Source organism: Glycine soja, chromosome 13 (assembly GCF_004193775.1).
Source record: "Glycine soja cultivar W05 chromosome 13, ASM419377v2, whole genome shotgun sequence".
NCBI lineage: Eukaryota > Viridiplantae > Streptophyta > Magnoliopsida > Fabales > Fabaceae > Glycine > Glycine soja.
In genome coordinates this window covers 22,272,087-22,289,469 of record NC_041014.1, presented here as the reverse complement: position 1 = coordinate 22,289,469, position 17,383 = coordinate 22,272,087, and the positions used below count along the sequence as shown (strand labels likewise).

The 17,383-nt window shown below is 33.1% G+C and overlaps 1 protein-coding gene across 7 annotated transcripts; it reads left to right on the top strand.

Annotated features, from left to right (window-relative positions):
• The first annotated feature begins 3,763 nt into the window (after positions 1 to 3,763).
• On the top strand, positions 3,764 to 17,097 carry LOC114382274. Of its 7 annotated transcripts, XM_028341576.1 has the most exons (20): positions 3,775 to 4,182; positions 5,160 to 5,453; positions 5,759 to 5,947; positions 6,142 to 6,225; positions 6,823 to 6,882; positions 7,834 to 7,878; positions 8,921 to 9,120; positions 9,870 to 10,343; positions 10,856 to 10,982; positions 11,079 to 11,276; positions 11,421 to 11,507; positions 12,019 to 12,081; positions 12,596 to 12,670; positions 12,782 to 12,832; positions 13,344 to 13,421; positions 14,567 to 14,701; positions 15,028 to 15,135; positions 15,760 to 15,825; positions 16,724 to 16,814; positions 16,903 to 17,097. In XM_028341576.1, exons 2-19 carry the CDS (start codon positions 5,166 to 5,168, stop codon positions 16,790 to 16,792), a joined length of 2,397 nt encoding a protein of 798 aa, XP_028197377.1. In that variant the 5' UTR covers positions 3,775 to 4,182; positions 5,160 to 5,165; the 3' UTR covers positions 16,793 to 16,814; positions 16,903 to 17,097. The 7 variants fall into 7 exon arrangements, with proteins under 7 accessions (XP_028197380.1, XP_028197378.1, XP_028197377.1 ...); XM_028341573.1 differs by having other exon boundaries at positions 3,776 to 4,182; positions 5,166 to 5,453; positions 16,724 to 17,097; XM_028341575.1 differs by lacking the exon at positions 3,775 to 4,182 and adding an exon at positions 4,213 to 4,856 and having other exon boundaries at positions 16,724 to 17,097.
• Positions 17,098 to 17,383: the final 286 nt, after the last annotated feature.

Genomic DNA, 17,383 nt, shown 5'->3' with positions numbered 1-17,383 from the left:
AACAAAATGTGAAAACCATGTTGTTTACATTTAGGTGAATTGTCTCTCTCTCTCAAAAAAAAAAAATACAATTTTAGAAAACCATATATATTGGTGGAATTGTTAAGTTTTAATTGATCTTTGCAATATTTGTATGGGGGTTGCTTGCCGCTTTTTACGATGACGACGAGGCTAAACTAAAATGATATTTTCAAACATTTTATTGATAAAATGGAACGAAAGAGCATTGTTAATTGGTTTTCACTTTTCATTTGGCTAAAATATGAAGGTTCTCTACCATAGTTTAAAAACTCGATTGATTCATTAGACTAGTCTAACCCAGGTCTAGTGGTATAATTTGGTCGGTTTGATTATTGGATTGGTCATATATCTAATCCGGGATAATCTAACCAGACCCCCGGTATGGGATAAACTCAATGACTCATGTCGGTTTTTAAAATCCATTTTGTGTAAACAAAAAAAAAACACTCCAAAAAAATTTAAGACTTATATAATTGTGTTATTGAATTATTATTTATGAACTTGTGTTATCAACTTTAATACTTTAATTGATATTTTAGATTTTAGAGTATGGATAAATTTTTTTCTTAATCAAATAATGTTAGTTATATACTTATATATAATAGATATATGTATAATTTTAAAATTTTAAATATATATATATTGATTCAAAATGAATAATTATTGATTTACTGATTGGATCACTTGACTTATTATCTTATCAAAGTCAATGACTAAACCTCGTTCAAGTCAATGACTAGACCAAATTTGATAACTTTGTCGTAAATCTTTGCTGCATGCCTCGACTAATGCTTTAATTAAATATCATCTTCCCGCCCGTTGATGATAATAATCAATATCAAAACATGCTTTTCTCTGAAGTTTTTATGATCATACATATCACTAACGCTCCCATCAACATGTGTAGTTAGCATATTCCGAAGCTAGAATACTAGTCAAAATCCAACTTTAGTGTAACTAACTAGGTTTACAGAAGTTCTTTCTCGTTCTAGCGTAGTAAGTTGGAACCATTATAGACTGGGGGAATTAAGCTAGAATTGAATGTAACTAGTAGATCTAACAATTTGTACGATATATGTAGTTTCTAAAAAGAGAATGCTACATGTACACTTTAAAAATGGGGTGTAAAATGGAAAGGAAAAGAGAGATAAATAGAAAAAATAAAAGAAGGAAGAAAAACTAGTAAATATGACAAATGATGTAACAAAAAATGAAAAAAAAAATGGGTGAGAGTGGAATGGAAGTAAAATTAAATGTTTGATACTAAGGGGAATTGAGTTGATCGAGTAGAAATGATTAGTCTTTCATAATGTATGCGGTGAATTAAGGCTTTAGTCTTTGCTATAAAAGATATGTCGTATTTAATGTTTAATCATATGTTGTACAAGGTTGCTAACAAAAAAAAAAAAATATATATATATATATATATATATATATATATATATATATTTGTGAAACCAAAGTTAATGTACAATAATAATGACCCATGATAAAATACTTTTTTAGAACTATCCTTGCAAATGTAGAATTTCTCGACTAAATTTTGACGAGGATATCAAAGTGAAACGCTCTATAAATAAAAAAATAATAATAGTATACAAAAGATACATTGTTATCTAACGGTAAATTTTATTTATGATTGATTTATTAATTTTTATAATAATTATTTTAAAAGTTATAAAAAAAATATTTTTTTGTTAGTTGATCCTGTAATTTACATTGATAATACGAGCTTATTAAACTTTAAATTAAATTGAAAGATTATTGGTTTGATACAATTGAAAGATCCTTTTGATAACAATTAGTTCGGTAAACGCAGGATACTTGGAATAATTAGGAAATTATATCATAGAAAAAATACAAAAGAGAAAAAAATGTTTTTTTAAATGATTTAATAAGGGGTCTAATCTTAAAATGCCTTTTAGAATTAGAAGTCGATATAAGAATGAAAAAAATAATTTTGAAGGATTTTAATATAATGATTTCTGTCCTCTCTTTAAAAGATTAAAAAGAAAACATTTTTTAAATATTTGAAGGATGACAAAAAAAATTTGGCTTCCTTTAAATTTGGAAATCATATAATATTTTCCTCCGACCAAATTTGTGAATAGTTTTTTCCTTTATTCAACAAATCACTGAAGCGAAGTGGTGTAAAAAATTAAAAACACTGGCAAGCTGAAGATGCACAGTACAAGTACAAATGAAAGCAGGGTTTTCCCAACATTTGTTAGTCAGATTATGCAATTATGTTTGCCATCAGCCATGGAAGAAAGATAATCCCCATGGGTCCCTACCAACATAACCACTGCAAAGAAAAGTCCCCATAGTTTGGTCACTTTCATCATATTCAAGCCATTCCATCTTTTTATTCACTAATCCTAACTAATTTGGACTTTGCTTTTCGGCAATTACGATTATAATAACGCTATAAGAAAATAATTGCCCTTGTTAGTAATTAATAGTCACGTATTATGGTTTTTTTTATTAATAATGAAATTCAAAAACTTCTTTTACCAAAATTGAATAAAGAGAAAGAAAAAAAATGAAACTTTTATTTGCTGAATCCTCCACGTTTGACCAAAGATAATCTGGTATGGTTGGGGAGAACAAAGTCTTCGCATTTAACATTACCCATTCAATTACAACTACCTCTAATTTTCCGGTTGTTTTTTTCATCTCAAATATAAGAAAAATATACTTGATTTTAAATATAAGAAAATTTCAATTAATTTTATCTTTAATGTTATTATTTTTAAATTATCATTCATTTAATTAAGGTTTTAGTTTAAATAAATTTTATTTTTATTTTTTATATATTCCAACAAAAAATAAGTTAAAAAAATATTTTTAATTAAAATTGATACAATTAAATATGATTAATTAATTTTATTGGTTACCATGAATCAATTGTTTTTGAGACAAGAGGGAGTAAGGTTTTTCAATTAGATGAAAATAGAATTATTATCATCCCCACCAACCTTCCATGCTGTGAGTGCATTCTCAGTTTTTCACGGAAACGACCAACCTCTTTGCCACCTGAGAAACGGCCTCGTCCCTTTTGCTTGTGCTGTGGTTGCTCTCATCGAAACCATAAGTTGATAATGAGTAAATTATGGTGAACTTTCCTGAGATTTAGAAGCATATTGGTTCAGGTTTTTTTTCTTTAAAAAAAAAGCCCTTTTCTATGACTATAAGGGCATATTTGATCAAGTTTTCTAAAAATATATATTTAATTTCAGATTTTATAAAAATTAGAAACGATCTTTTATTTGATAATGATTATATTTTTTTAAATCTCAAACAAACACATCACAAAATTTCATTTTTTTAAAAAAATAAAAGGGGTTTTATATATAAAAAAGAATGGAACAAAAAGGTTTTTAATAATCTATTTCTAAAACATTTATTGAATGTGTCCCATAAATTACCTCACATTATTGGGTTCACTTTTTCTCACAAGAAACACCAGTCAAAATGCAATTGTTTAATTTCTTTACTAGGTCCCACAACTCCTGGTGGTACTTTTTATATGGAAATATTGCTTAAGTTGAAAAACATCATACGAAATACTTGTTAGAGTTTTTTTCAAATATTTGTGATTGGTTGATTAATATATTTAAAATTACCCATACTTATTTCAAATAAAAAAAACATTCAAAATTCCCTTCCAATAACTTATTTCTAAATCAATGGAGGAGTGTTAGCAATAATCTCTCAGTCATTTGGGTTGAAATTTGTTAATATTGGTAGAGAGATACTTATTAAAAAAGAGAGGCAAAGAGAAGAGTTATGATAGTATATCTTTAGAAAAGGAAAGAGAGGATGCATTGGTTGTTACCAACCAAAGAGAGAAGGAGGAGGGTAGCAAACAAAGAAAGGCGTGCAAAATAAGAAACTGACCTTCTTCTCTTCTCTTTCTCTTCCTCTTTTCGTTGCTTTCTCAACTTGTCTGTCCTTTCGTTCCACCCTTGTACCACTTTTCAATCTTCCTTTTATTATTTTATTTCCCTTTTCTTCTTTCTGTTCCAAATCCAATATAATATATTATTCACTCCGCAACCCAACACTACCTGAATGAACTACTTCATCACCCTAAAGCTTCGCTAACGGCCGCCCCAACTCTCTGCTTTCCAGCTTCTTCTTTTCTTTTGCTATTTCGAGGTCAATCTTCCATTTCTCTATGTCAACTTTTTTTACCGCTTCAATTCATATCATTTTGTTTGTTTTTATTTTCATGCTGGGGCATTGTGTTACCAAGTTGTATGTTATGCTTCTATTCAATTATATTTTTTTTATTTGTTTTGTTTCGTTCAATTCGCGCGTTTTCTTCCTCTATGTTTCTCAGTTAGTGTAACAGACTGAGCAGAAGATCATGAAAATTGATGTATAAGATAGTCACTTCCTCTTTGGGCTTTTTCTTTTTTAGTTTTTTTTTTAATTTATCTTTTTTAGTTAATTTTATAAGTAATCCAAATTATGTTTAGTTATGTGGCAGCTTTTGCTTGTATGGAGACATGGGAAAAATGGGGTATGCCATGATTAGTTGTGGACCCATTATAGACTACTTTCACTGTTTATTTGGTCTCGTATGTTCAGTTGGTGCAGTTACTAGCAATAAATAGGTTGCTAACATAAATTTTAATCAGTTAAGTAAGTCTTTTAAGAGTTGTTGGCTTTATTTGGTGAGTGTCACCCCCTTACTATATTTGTTGGACTTAACATCCCAACCTATGACACCAATAATGGGGGCAGCACTTTAAACTGGATGCAGCTCTGAGAATTCTTAAGGAAATAAAGTTGCACTCTTGCCATTTGCTATAGCTTCTGACCTAGTGGTAATCACTTGATCGGTTCTACAAGAGTAGTAAATGATACAAATAGCAAATAAATTTAAAGTTTTACTTTTTCCACACAATGCTTTGTGAGCTAGCATACTACAATCGGTGCTCAAGAGCTTCAACTTTTGGTGGCTTATCAGTATAATTGTTCCTGGCTGTAATTATTCTCCTCCATTTTCATCTTTCAGAATGGATTTTAGACTTAATGTAGCTCTAGTTTTGAGAGATACTTTATTAGAGTTTATGTTGCTTACATGAAATTCTTGATAATTTGCGTCATTGAATGCCATGTTATTGAAGGCACAGATGACTGGAATGTCAAAGGAAGAAGGGTCAGCTGGTCCTAGTTGGGGTGCTTCATTTTTTATGCAGACAAGAGAGGATGTGGTTAGAGCTGTTGCAGCTGCTGTTAACTCTCCACTGTCATCAAAAGATGATAACACTGGTAGCCAACTTCAAAGGCTGCAGTATCATGTTGCAAAAATGTTAAAAGGTTTTTCACACCCTCCTAATGTTGAAAACACAAATTATAATCCTGAAATCCTGACTAGTCTGAAGCGTCAATGGGCTGCAAACTTTCAGTTGCAGTACATGGTATGGTACAATGTTCAGCTTCAATGTACCAGATTTATGTCTAGTCCTTTGTGTATGAACTATAAAGAAAGCTTAAGTTGATTGTTATTGTAGTATCTTGAAACACTTGGTTTTGAATGCTCCTCTTCCTTGGAAGTTCAGCCCTTGCATCTGTTACATATTTGAACTTTCAGCTCTCCACTCTCAATGCCATTATAAGCTTTTAGGATCTATATATTTTCTTCTTGCCTTAGGGCACATCTCATCTCACGAACTATACTGTCCCTTGATTGTTCTCATACACTCCATCTTATCTGAGTTCACAGGACCATAGGTCTTGGAAGGAGCCCTCACAACTGTTTGAGAGCATGGTGGTTGTTGGACTTCCTCCTAATTGTGATGTTCAGGCACTGCAAAGGCAATATGTTGATAGAAAGTTTGAAGGCTCTGGTAAATTGAGAAGTGCACTCGGTTATCAGAATCAATCTCGTGTAGAACCCAATATTGAACCTCAGGTTGTGATCTTTGGTAGCAGATACTGAACTTTCATAATTATTATTCTCATTGCCAAATGGTACTAGTACTAATGTTAACTGTGTTACCATTCAAGTTTTACTACAATGACTACTAGAACTTCATTGACTACTGTCTTTAATATTAGTTGTCTTGAAATATATATATGGACCAAGAACAGTATTCAATTTTTCAGGTCTTATTTGTTTACCCTCCAGAAAAACAGCTGCCTCTTAAATGCAAGGATCTTATTTCTTTCTGCTTCCCTGGAGGCTTAGAGGTTAGATGTATGCTTAATGAACTTCAATCTTTTTTTCCTTCATTTTCTATGTCAAAATATTATCATTATTATTAATATTATAAAAGCTATATGTAGATGAAAACAGAAATGACTTCAAGCATTGAGTTCTTTTTCCCCTGAAATTGAGAATAAAAATAGATGTCAATGAGCTTGTAGCTTCATTGGCACTGGCCCCATCTGTAAGACTGGGGCATTTGCTGACAATGTTGGAGGTTCCATCTTCTACTCACTTGGGGTGTAGCATAAGACATAAGTGGCAATGGGTAGGGTCAGGGTAGGGTGAGTAAGAGAACATCATTTGTGTTTGTGTAATATATTAAATTATGTCCATTCACCTAGAGTGGGTATGCAGTGTTATTAAAGCATAGTAACTGACAAATCGGAGTGATCAATAGTGACAATATTGCCTGTATTTAAATTATTTGCATTAATAGTAGTTTATGTATTTATACAGTAAATAATCTATGGAGTCAGGCATCTATTTGTCTGTCTTGTCTTACATTTATTTATTTTCATATGTGAATAAGTTATGTGGTGTTTCTAATGAGGTTTTAGTTTTGTTTGATGTTATTTTAGGTTTGTGCTGTTGAGAGAACCCCTTCCATGAGTGAGTTGAATGAAATTCTTTTTGGGCAGGTATTTTTTTCCTTGCAATGTTAAGCTTTGATTAATATTAATTTATGCAAATTATTTTCTTAATTTAATATTTGATTAATGCATGATTATATTCTTCCTTCTGTTCTTGAATGATTGACTAATTATTAACTGAGTCCAATATCAAAGCATTTTTAGACAAACAGGCCATTCAAGTTAAACCAACTAATACACACTCTCCTTCACTCTTGGACAAGGGTCTGCTCGCAAATTCTAATATGGTATTGAAGCCTGTATCCAACAGAAAATTTGAAGACTAAAAAAAGAGACTGGCCCAGAAAAATTAAAAAGCCCAAAATAAAAAAAGGAGGTCGGACCAAAAGAATGACCCCCCTTAAAAAAGAGAAAAAATGAAAATAGACTCAGGCCTCTAAAACTCTAGGAGCATCCAAATTCTTTATAATCAGATTTTGTTTACTCTGAAGTGTTATCAAACTTTGTATTTGACACAGTTGGAGGATATCTGATAGAATCAGATAGATCCTGGTTTTTACACTGGGATTAAAGGGAAATGTATACTTGTGTAGAGCAGTTTTCTATTTACCATAACAGAAACAATATGAATAACCGATAGAATAGAAAATAAAAAATTAGAGATAACTCAGAAGCAAGAATGCTACTCTACCCGTAGGCAAAAGCCTACAAGAAATTCCCTACAGCTTCAATGCCTCCTCTGGTCCCCCATTCCATCCCTCATATTCCTTCCACTCCGCATGCTCCCCTCACTCCCTTCGCCACTAATCTGCTGCCACCTGCTCATTCTATTAGGGTCCCTCTCCAACAGGCTCCTCCACCTCAATTTCCATCCTACCCTTGTCATTTATGTCCCTCTTTGGTGCCTGAACTGGGGGTTTATCAGGACCAACTATGGGGTGCCCATCAATATCTAAGTTGTTAAATATTGGTAACTAAAGGTCTGTTTGTGAATTGCAGGAACACCTTAAACAAAGGGATCTGTCATTTGTATTCAGGTTACAGGTATAATCTTATTGTTACTTTGTTGCCAGTTACATTTTCCTCTTTTGGTCATTATGTGAGCTTTCGCTGTTTTTCGTAATATCAAAATATTCTAGGGATGTTATTTGGAATACATGCAACTTTTCAAATTGTATTCTAAAACTACATGTGGGAATGTACTCTTCACATATATTTCCATTTCTCTTTCTTCTGGATGGATCTATCCTTGTTACAATATTATACCCTTAAGAGTAGTTTGAGCACTAGTTGATAGCAAGCCATCTGAAGAGATTTTTTGCGGGAGCAGTTTTAGGGATTCTTTCATAGTAGTTTTGGACCTAATCCCCTTGATCTATGTATTAATGATGGTTATAATGTCTACCTCCTTATATGATGCAAAAATCAACCTCGCATTTGCTAGTGGCTAGTGCTAATTCTGTTTTCATTACATCATCCAAGATATAAACCCTCAATTTCTCTTATGCAAGAATACAATTTTCTTGCTACTAGTGTAACTTATTTGTTGGTTTTAAGATGAGTGCTAGCAACACATTTTTTCTATCACACTCAATTGTTGGTTAGAATTAATTGAAAACTACAAAATCAAGAGAGAGATTCATTAAATAACAAGTGGTCCCCACAGAAAATTGTGATTTCCAATAAATTTCAGCCAATCATGGAGACTGTGTTAGAGAGAGTCTTGCTAACATTTCTCTTACCATAATGCATGCACTATTTGGTGGAGTGAATTTGGAAAGAAAGGAAAGGATATTGGTTGATGTGTTTGGAGTATAGTCTTTTTCTTGATGTGCATTGGGGGTCTAAGACCTAGTGTGGGGAGGGGTATGTATGCTACAGTGCAGACGAAAAAGTAACCCAGGATAATTCCTAGGAGGCTCGGATCAAATAATGCCTTTATATATATATGCATAAACCATTTCCTTTGTTTTCTTTCCAAATCTACCCTACCAAGTAATGCCTTGTTCATTTTTTATGTTGAAATTGTATTGGTTACCTCACAATGTTACTTTCTTTTTTCTTTTTGTTTATTTTACCTTTGAAGGGTGCTGAAAACTCAACACTTTATGGGTGTTGTGTCTTAGTTGAAGAACTAGTGCAAAAGCCCTCTGGATTGCTATCTCTGATTTCTGATAAGCAGCCTTCTTACTCGTCTTTGAGACGACATATATTAATCACTCAGAGATGTTACTGCATTCTTTCAAGGATCCCAGCTTTTGAATTGCACTTTGGTGTATTGAATAGGTAGGTATCTGTAATCAAGAGTCATCAGATGGAAATAGATGCAGAAGATATTTGCAATTTCTTTGTGCACTTAATGTAGTAAATTTTTAAGGGATGGTCAGTAAACAGTAGATCTGTTTTGAACTCCCTGTATGCATCAAAACAGTAAAAAAGTGTTAAGTATTAATCCGTAGTACCTTTGAAACATTATATGTATGATAGTATTTTGCAAAATTGAATTGTCAGCCTGTTCAACTAAGCATATTGATGTGAAGATAAACTCATAATAGAAGGAATATTTGCATTTCATCAAATTAATCCATTAAAAACTAGGTGAGTGTTTAATGCACTCATAATAAGATATTTAAAAGACGGTCAACTTATGTACTTGCCTACTTGGGCAGAATATGCACACCCATGTGCACACACACTCACATACGCATCTTAACACAGTTTTCTGCAGGAAATAAGAAATACTAACTGTGTTTAAATTGGTTGATCATAATTAAAAAAGTACAAGCTTCCCCAAGAGCCACGATGTAGTTTGTTGTGTCAAATTTCTGGTCTTGTGTAATGAGTACTCAACTTATAAAAAGAGGAGCTTTATTTGTTGTTTTTCTTTCGTCTGCCCTTTAGCATCAGATTATGGACAGTATATGCTCACACGATGTTTACTTATGCATGAGACTTAAAATTGTTTACTTTCTAGCATGATGGGAAGTTGTGGTTTCATGATTTTTGCTTATTTCATTGTGCTAATATCTCTGTAGCATCTTCACACAAGAAAGGCTAGAGCGGTTGACAAAAGGTGTTGGAGATTTAAATTTAGAATTTGATGAAGGTAACCATAAGGAAGAAAACCTACAGGGCTACTTGGAGAGTGTTTTGGTGAGTGATGGACCAATAGAAGACAGACTTGGTGGAAATACAGTAATTTCTCAATCAAGAGTGAGAAAGTCTACACCTGAAAATATTGTGGATGATGGTCAATCAGAGCATCTAATGGTTGATGGGGAGCTGCAGACATATAAGGAGAGAATCAATTATGACGATGCTTTGCTTACTGATCCTGTAAATGATAGGACAACAGCCAAAGAAGATTCTGGGCCTGCAAATTCCGAAAATAGTGATCACTATGGAGATGCTTTTGCAACCAACAAACAATCAGATGACAAACATTTACCTAATGCTATTTTGCCCCTTCTGCGCTATTGCCAGTATGAAAGTTCTGAATCTTCCTGCAGGTTCATGTCTCTGGAGCTTAGTTGTTTTGTTAAGAAATAAGTTTTGTTTTACTTCTGGTGTGTTTACTCTCTTTCCCTAGTATATATAGTGTGTTTGATCTTTCATTGAAGTGAAATGGTCTATCTCTCTCTCTTTTAAGGAAACATTTGAATCCAAAGCTTGCTTTCATAGCCCCCTTCATTTTTGTTTATACGTTTCTTAGTAGGAACTCCTTGACAGACATGCACAGGGATTGGAGTGCTCTTTTTTATTAATGTCCTTGCTTTGTATGTGTTGTTCTTGTGATTCTTTTTTTTCCTTTATCATTTGATTGCTTTTTCTTCAGAGAATAACTTTTTCTCCTTTTTCATTATATTTCTTATTTATTTCCTTCCAATAATTTTCTAAATTTATTAAAAAAAATTATGGTGATTTTGCAGTTATCTTATATAGGACAATTGTCCTGAATAAAATAATTGTCCCTTTCTACTAGGTGATTCATCTTAAAGGTATGTTCTGCCTTATTATGCAGTTTTCAAGGCTCGCCTTGTGAAGACAGAAATTTTAGGAGTGATGTTGATGATAATGAGACAGAGGAAGCATCTTTCTCTGGCCAAGAGGATTTAAATGACTTAAATGATATTCTTGAGTGGGCCAAGGTTTGTAGTTTGACAAAGCATGTATAGCTTTTTTTGACTTGTCAGTTGTCATTCATGATGATATTTTGTAGCTGACGGTAATTTATCAATTCCCAGGAAAATAACCATGGACCACTACAAATTGTAAGCGAGTTTTACCGTTTAAGTTGCCCTGCCAGGGGCTCATCACTTACATTTCATCCTTTGGAGCACTTGCATCCCTTGGAATATCACAGATCAGCTGAGACAGTTCTACGTCTTGCTGATTCAACAGTTGATTTGAAAACGTCCAGTACTGGTCTGGGATTAGCTGATGTATGTTGTCATAATGAATCTTTAGTGGATAAGTTTGCTTTCATTGAACTTTAGATTTGAAATTTCAGTATTCTAGGAGCATTTTGTTTGATAGTCACATGTTTATGGTAAATACAGTACTTCATTGTTGTTTGTTAATCTCAGGCACACATTGCTCTTCTGGTGGAAGAGGCAAATGCATTATCTTTATGGGCTGTAGCTTGCTTGTGCGGTACATTGAGACTTGAAAATGTAAGTTTTATGCTTATGTCTAAGACTTTATGAAATCTGTTTTGTTTCCATATATTGTTGATATCATCATGCCTGATCTTGCAAGTATATGTGTTATTAATTTTTTCTGCAATAGATTTGGCAGCATCATTTCAAGGTTGAGCTTATATGCAGGTAGAGGGTTTTTAGTTGGTAGAGGGGGTGGGGGGGAGGAGGAGGAGGACTTCTGCTCAAGCTGTAACATGAGTGCTAAGTTTATCATGATTTCAGCATTTAAGGAATTTGTGGATACATCTTTTACATGTAAAATCTGTTATCTGTGGAGTTATTTCTTTATTAATCGCCATGGCTTCTATATTCAGGATGAAGATCTTGTATAAATTGTTTACTTGATCACCTCTACTGTAAGCTAAATTAGAGACACAATAATGCATTTCCTGAAGTTGAAATGCAGTGATTGAAGTGTAATAGTTTCATAATGCTTGTATATGAGTTGGTTTGATTGATTGTGTGGTTCTTCTGCACACTGCAGGTGTTAACATTCTTTGCAGGAGTTCTACTAGAGAAGCAGATAGTTGTTGTCTGTTCTAATTTGGTATGTCTTGTACCTAAAATTAAGTTTACAATGATCTTGTGACAGCGATTACGGATTAATGTATCCTGTTTATAATCATCATCATGGTCTTCTGTAAAGTTATATGGTCATTGGTTATATATGTTCCCTTGTTGTTAGGTCCCTGCTCTATTAGGAACATTAGTAGTTATATTTTTATTTTTATTTCTTCTCATTGTTTTCTTTGCCTGGTACAAGTTCTTGTGCATATGTTACTCATTTTGCAGCTTATTTTTAATGTTAAAGTCATGTTCATGATTTGATTATCTTGCAACAGAATTCTTATTCTCTAGTTTTACAAATCAGTCACTCTCAATGAAATATGCATATCTATAATTATCTGGATTAATATGGACAATTTTGCTTCACAGTCAATCTTTAGGGAAATAATTTGGTAAATTTAAGTGCAAAAATCATTTATATTTTTCCTTGGTACATATTAGAAATAATTTTTCTGGCTTGATTTATAATTTTTAAAATTTTCTTTCATAATCAGGGAATCCTATCTGCTTCAGTTTTATCAGTTATTCCGCTAATCCAGCCTTACCGGTGGCAAAGCCTGTTAATGCCAGTTTGATTTCTTTCTCTTTTCTCTATTAAAGTGAATGTGAATTTTACATGTTAATATGTTATTAATTTGTATATGTACCTTATGGTATTTGATGAGAACATGTTTTTCCAGGTTTTACCAAATGACATGCTTGAGTTTTTAGATGCACCTGTCCCTTATGTAGTGAGTATTCAGTTCTTTGCTTTAACTTATAGGAATATTATCTGCTTGAAGCAGGGCTATGAGGTTGCTTTTGCATTTTAAAATATTTTGTTCTAAATACATTCTCAGAGCTTGCCCTTGCATTTGTCAATTTATTACTTGGGTATTGGATATAGAGGAGTTCTAGGAACACACTCTTACTAACACTCTTATATTGGTTAAAATTTATTGAAAATTACAAAATCAGGAGAGAGAATCATTAAATAGAATGTGCAACCCATAATTTTTGTTAATTTTCAATAAATTTCAACCAATAAGAGAGAGTGTATTCTTAGCATTTCTCATTGGATATATTACATTGAAGCTGGTCTAACTTTTAGTATTATCTTTCATACATTGGAAAAAAAACATTAGATTTGCTACAAGAGTGCAGTTTTAAATTTGGTTTCAAGTTCAACTGTTTTTTAACTTAATCTTTCAATTGATAATACCATTTGTGATGTCTCTGACTGCTTACAAAATTAATTTATAGGTCGGTATTAAGAACAAGACCAGTGAAGTTCAGTCAAAGTTTACCAATGTTATTCTGGTTGATGCCGATAGAAACCTGGTAAAAATCAAATCCTTTTTATCTCAACAATTATAAAGCCATTGCTTCAAATGAAGGAAAGCATTACTCTGCCTATTGTTAATTTTTGTTCTACTGTATTGTAATGTTTTGTTCTGTTTGCATGTGAAATACATTCAACTTTTATGTTTTTGGTTCCTTTTTTTTACATTCAAGTTTTATAAATCTGTTGGAAAATTAACATTTTGGGTAATAACGTAAATAGGAAAGAATATGTTAATTAGAGAACAGTATATTCTTGTAATTATGTGTACTTATCCTTGTATTTATGACACCTAATATGAATATATGCTCTTCCATGTAATTCAAATACATGGAATTCATCAAATGTCTGTTGTTTTCTCTCTCTATTTACAGGTTGATTAGAGAAATAGACAGGGTAGGACTTACAGTAGAAAAGATGGTAAGAATTCACCTTAGGTGGTTTGGGCATGTGCAGAGAAGATTTGTAGAAGCTCTAGTAAGGAGAGTAAATCAGAAATGGAGGTAGCTGAATTGCTAGATGGAAAGGTTGGAGATTGAGAAAAACTATAGGTGAAACCATTGAGAAGGATTTAGAGGTCAATAATTTGTCTATAGACTTGATTTATGGTAGACCATTATGTCGTTTGATCCATTAAGCAACCCCACTTAGTGGAAGAAGGCTTGATTGCTGCTGTTGGTAAAAAAAGACTCATTATTCAAGTTTTGGGTTTATAGCTTTGGAGTTAAGTTTGTGTTTGCTTAGCCTGTGTAGTGTGGCCATTCAATTTCTGTAATTTGATAATTTAATTTGCAAGTTTGATTAATTCGTCAAATGATACTTCATATGCTGACCGTGTAACCCATGAGAGGAAGAGAATTAAGAATTTGGAGGCTAGAGTTAAAGCTTAGGATTGATTTGGTAAAGTGGTTAGATGGGTTGAATATTTTATATCTGAAGTTCCTAATGATTTGTTGCAGGTTTGAAGATCACAGAAAGAGCTGCCTTCGAATTGCTGTTTTGTGTTTCTACGATTTCTAGACTGCTAGCCATTTATTTTCACATACAGCACAATTAATTGCTTTTCATGTGCTTATCTGCTAACATCAATGTAGACTCACATGGTTTCTTAATTTCTTATCACATTGCTATTATGTTGCAATAGGTGAAGTCACCAACAGTTCCCCAACTGCCAAGACAGAAAGAGCTAGTCTCTTCTTTACGTCCTTATCATGAAACTCTTGTAGGAGAAAGTTACTTGGGTAGGAAAAGACCAGTATATGAATGCACAGAAGTGCAGGTGAGCTCATTTTAATGAAATCATCATTATCCATTTTACTGTTCCTGATTTCCTCTTTATTGCTCTCTGTGTCTCTCATTCCTTACTTTTTGGCCTCCTTTGGTATCTTGATTAATGATTATTACAGACATTAGTCATGCTTACATGTATTTTGTCAAAGTGATTTAATATTTATTTTGCAATAAACATTTATCCAGTTTCTTAGTAGTTCATTATGTTGTGCATCCTCAGATATTTCTTACTTTTCAGTTGTTTCTGTCACACTTGGCAATGTCAAACTGTCTCAACATTTAAGTGTGTTCTCATGTGTGTTAGTTTCCCTACAGATTGAAGCTGCGAAGGGGTTCCTTTCAGTGTTAAGATCTTACTTGGATTCTCTTTGCTGTAACATCCGTTCTCACACAATCACCAATGTACAATCCAATGACGATAAGGTCTGTATTTTAGTCTCACCAACAAATCAAGTTAGACATTTTGATATTTATCTCAATTGTTTTAACCTCTCTGAAAATAAGGATTTGACTGAGAATTGTGATTTAGAACCAACTTGGACTTGGTCTTATGTTTACCCCTAAAAAAGGATCAACTATATATTATGTGATTAATCCCTGTTATGGATGGTAAATTTGTACGTGTCATATTCAAGTCAGTTCATACTTATAATTTTTCCTTTGATCAAATAAAGCAGAGTGAAATTGTTTCCAATAACCACCTTGATTTGCTGATGATACTTTGTTGGTGATAATTTCAAGTTCAGTGATACGAGTGACCCAAGTCCTAGAATATCTAGAGACAGGTAGATAAGCTTAGGTGTGCTCCATAGATAATGCATCTAATGCTCAACCTTTATCTGTCACCTAACCTCTTCTATCAGAATAATGATGCAGGGCTTTGCCTTCTGCTCAAGTTAATTGAAACAAGATTATGTATAATTTAAAAATTTGTAACTGAAAGGCATGCATTAAAGTTTCCCATCATTTATAAACATTGGCATGCATTGAATATAACATATTTTAGTAAATATGAGGAAGATCTGAGATGGTGGTTTGTACCTTCAGGTATCATTGCTTCTGAAGGAGAGTTTCATTGACTCATTCCCATATCGTGATTGGCCTTTTATGAAGGTTTGTTTCTTCTTGAGCTTACACCATACCTTGTGCTAAACTATATATGCAAAATTTAGTCAAATTTTCTTGTAAAAATTCAAAATGATCAGAAGACTTGCAAATTATCTCTAATTTCCCGTAGTTGAGTGCTACTCCAAAATCTGCACTTAGTATGTAAATGTTATTGAAACTTCCAGATTATTAATTTCTTGGATCACAAGTATTGCACTAAGCTGTATTTTGCTAAACCTTGTCTTTTAAAAAATAAGCAGACACTACCTTTCAGGCTGAGAACATGTGGAATTTGTTAAGTGAGTTTAACTGGAATAATCACATTGTAGGGACTAGCTAGGTCTCCCTAATCAGCTGCAGTATTGCAGAGGGTTTGACTTTATATTCAACTGTTGACCCTGTAAGTTGGTTCAATCATTTGTTTTTTCGGTGCTTCAAAATCATTGTGCACTGGCAAGCTTCATGTACCGCATCAAGTCTAGTTGGACACTATAAGGTTTCTTCAAAACCTTGAGTACAAATCTAAAGAGTGTTTTGTGCACTTGGATGGTTGGACCATTTGGCTAGCATCTCAAGTGCACACTCACTTAGGGAGTTGGTTTGTGCTAGTCTCCAGCAATGACAAACCTGATTTTATTATTATTAGATGCATTGACCCATAAGTATGTGTGAGAACACATGTGAGTGTGTTTAATGAGAAGCAAAATTTTCAAAGTCAATTGAACATATGCATCGTATGGTTGCATTCTCAAATCAATTTAAGCTGGTTTTGTCTAATTTGCGTTATTTAGATGATAAAGCGTTTTCTATATTAACTGAGATCTTTCTGTTTTGGTATTTGTATTCAGACTACTAATTCAGTTTTTTGTATTATTTCCCCCCTTTGTTGCCTTGTGCTAAACAGCTTTTCGTGGATACACAGCTTTTTTCTGTGTATACAGACCTTGTTCTCTCTTTCTTACAAAAGGAATAGGGCTGCCATGCAAAACGTTATGGTAATATTATATTTAGTTTCAAGCTTGAACGCAAGTTCAGTGTTTATAATTTTCCTAAATTGAGTTAAAATTTCCCCCCTTCATGCAGTCCCTGCCCCCAAAACGGTCCCCGGGCCCTTTTTTCTTAGGCTTTGTGTGTCTGGGGTACCTGTAAATATATATTTGAATGTTGTATTCAAGCCTAAAAGGGTTACAAGGGTTTCATTCTATGTAATTTTTCCCCCCATGCAACAAGACTAAGAGATGATTAATCTTATGCTAAATTTAAATCTATTGCGACCAATGTTTTATGCTCCTAAGACTAAGATCCGGATTCGGGTCTTGTTAGTTTGTTTAAAAGATTTGATAATTGTTTGTTTTTGTGAGTTCATTCCATATAGTCCGTGTTTGCGCATTGTGGCAAAAAACTTCATATTAGAGATGGCAAGTGATGTATCCCCTTGCCCTTCCCCTAAATATGCTTGACTTTCACGCTGTCCGAAGATGTCGGTGCCACTAATAGTTTGTTAGAAGTTTTAACGCGTTTGAATATATAATTAAGGCAGAGGGTTCTATTGAGGTAATCAATT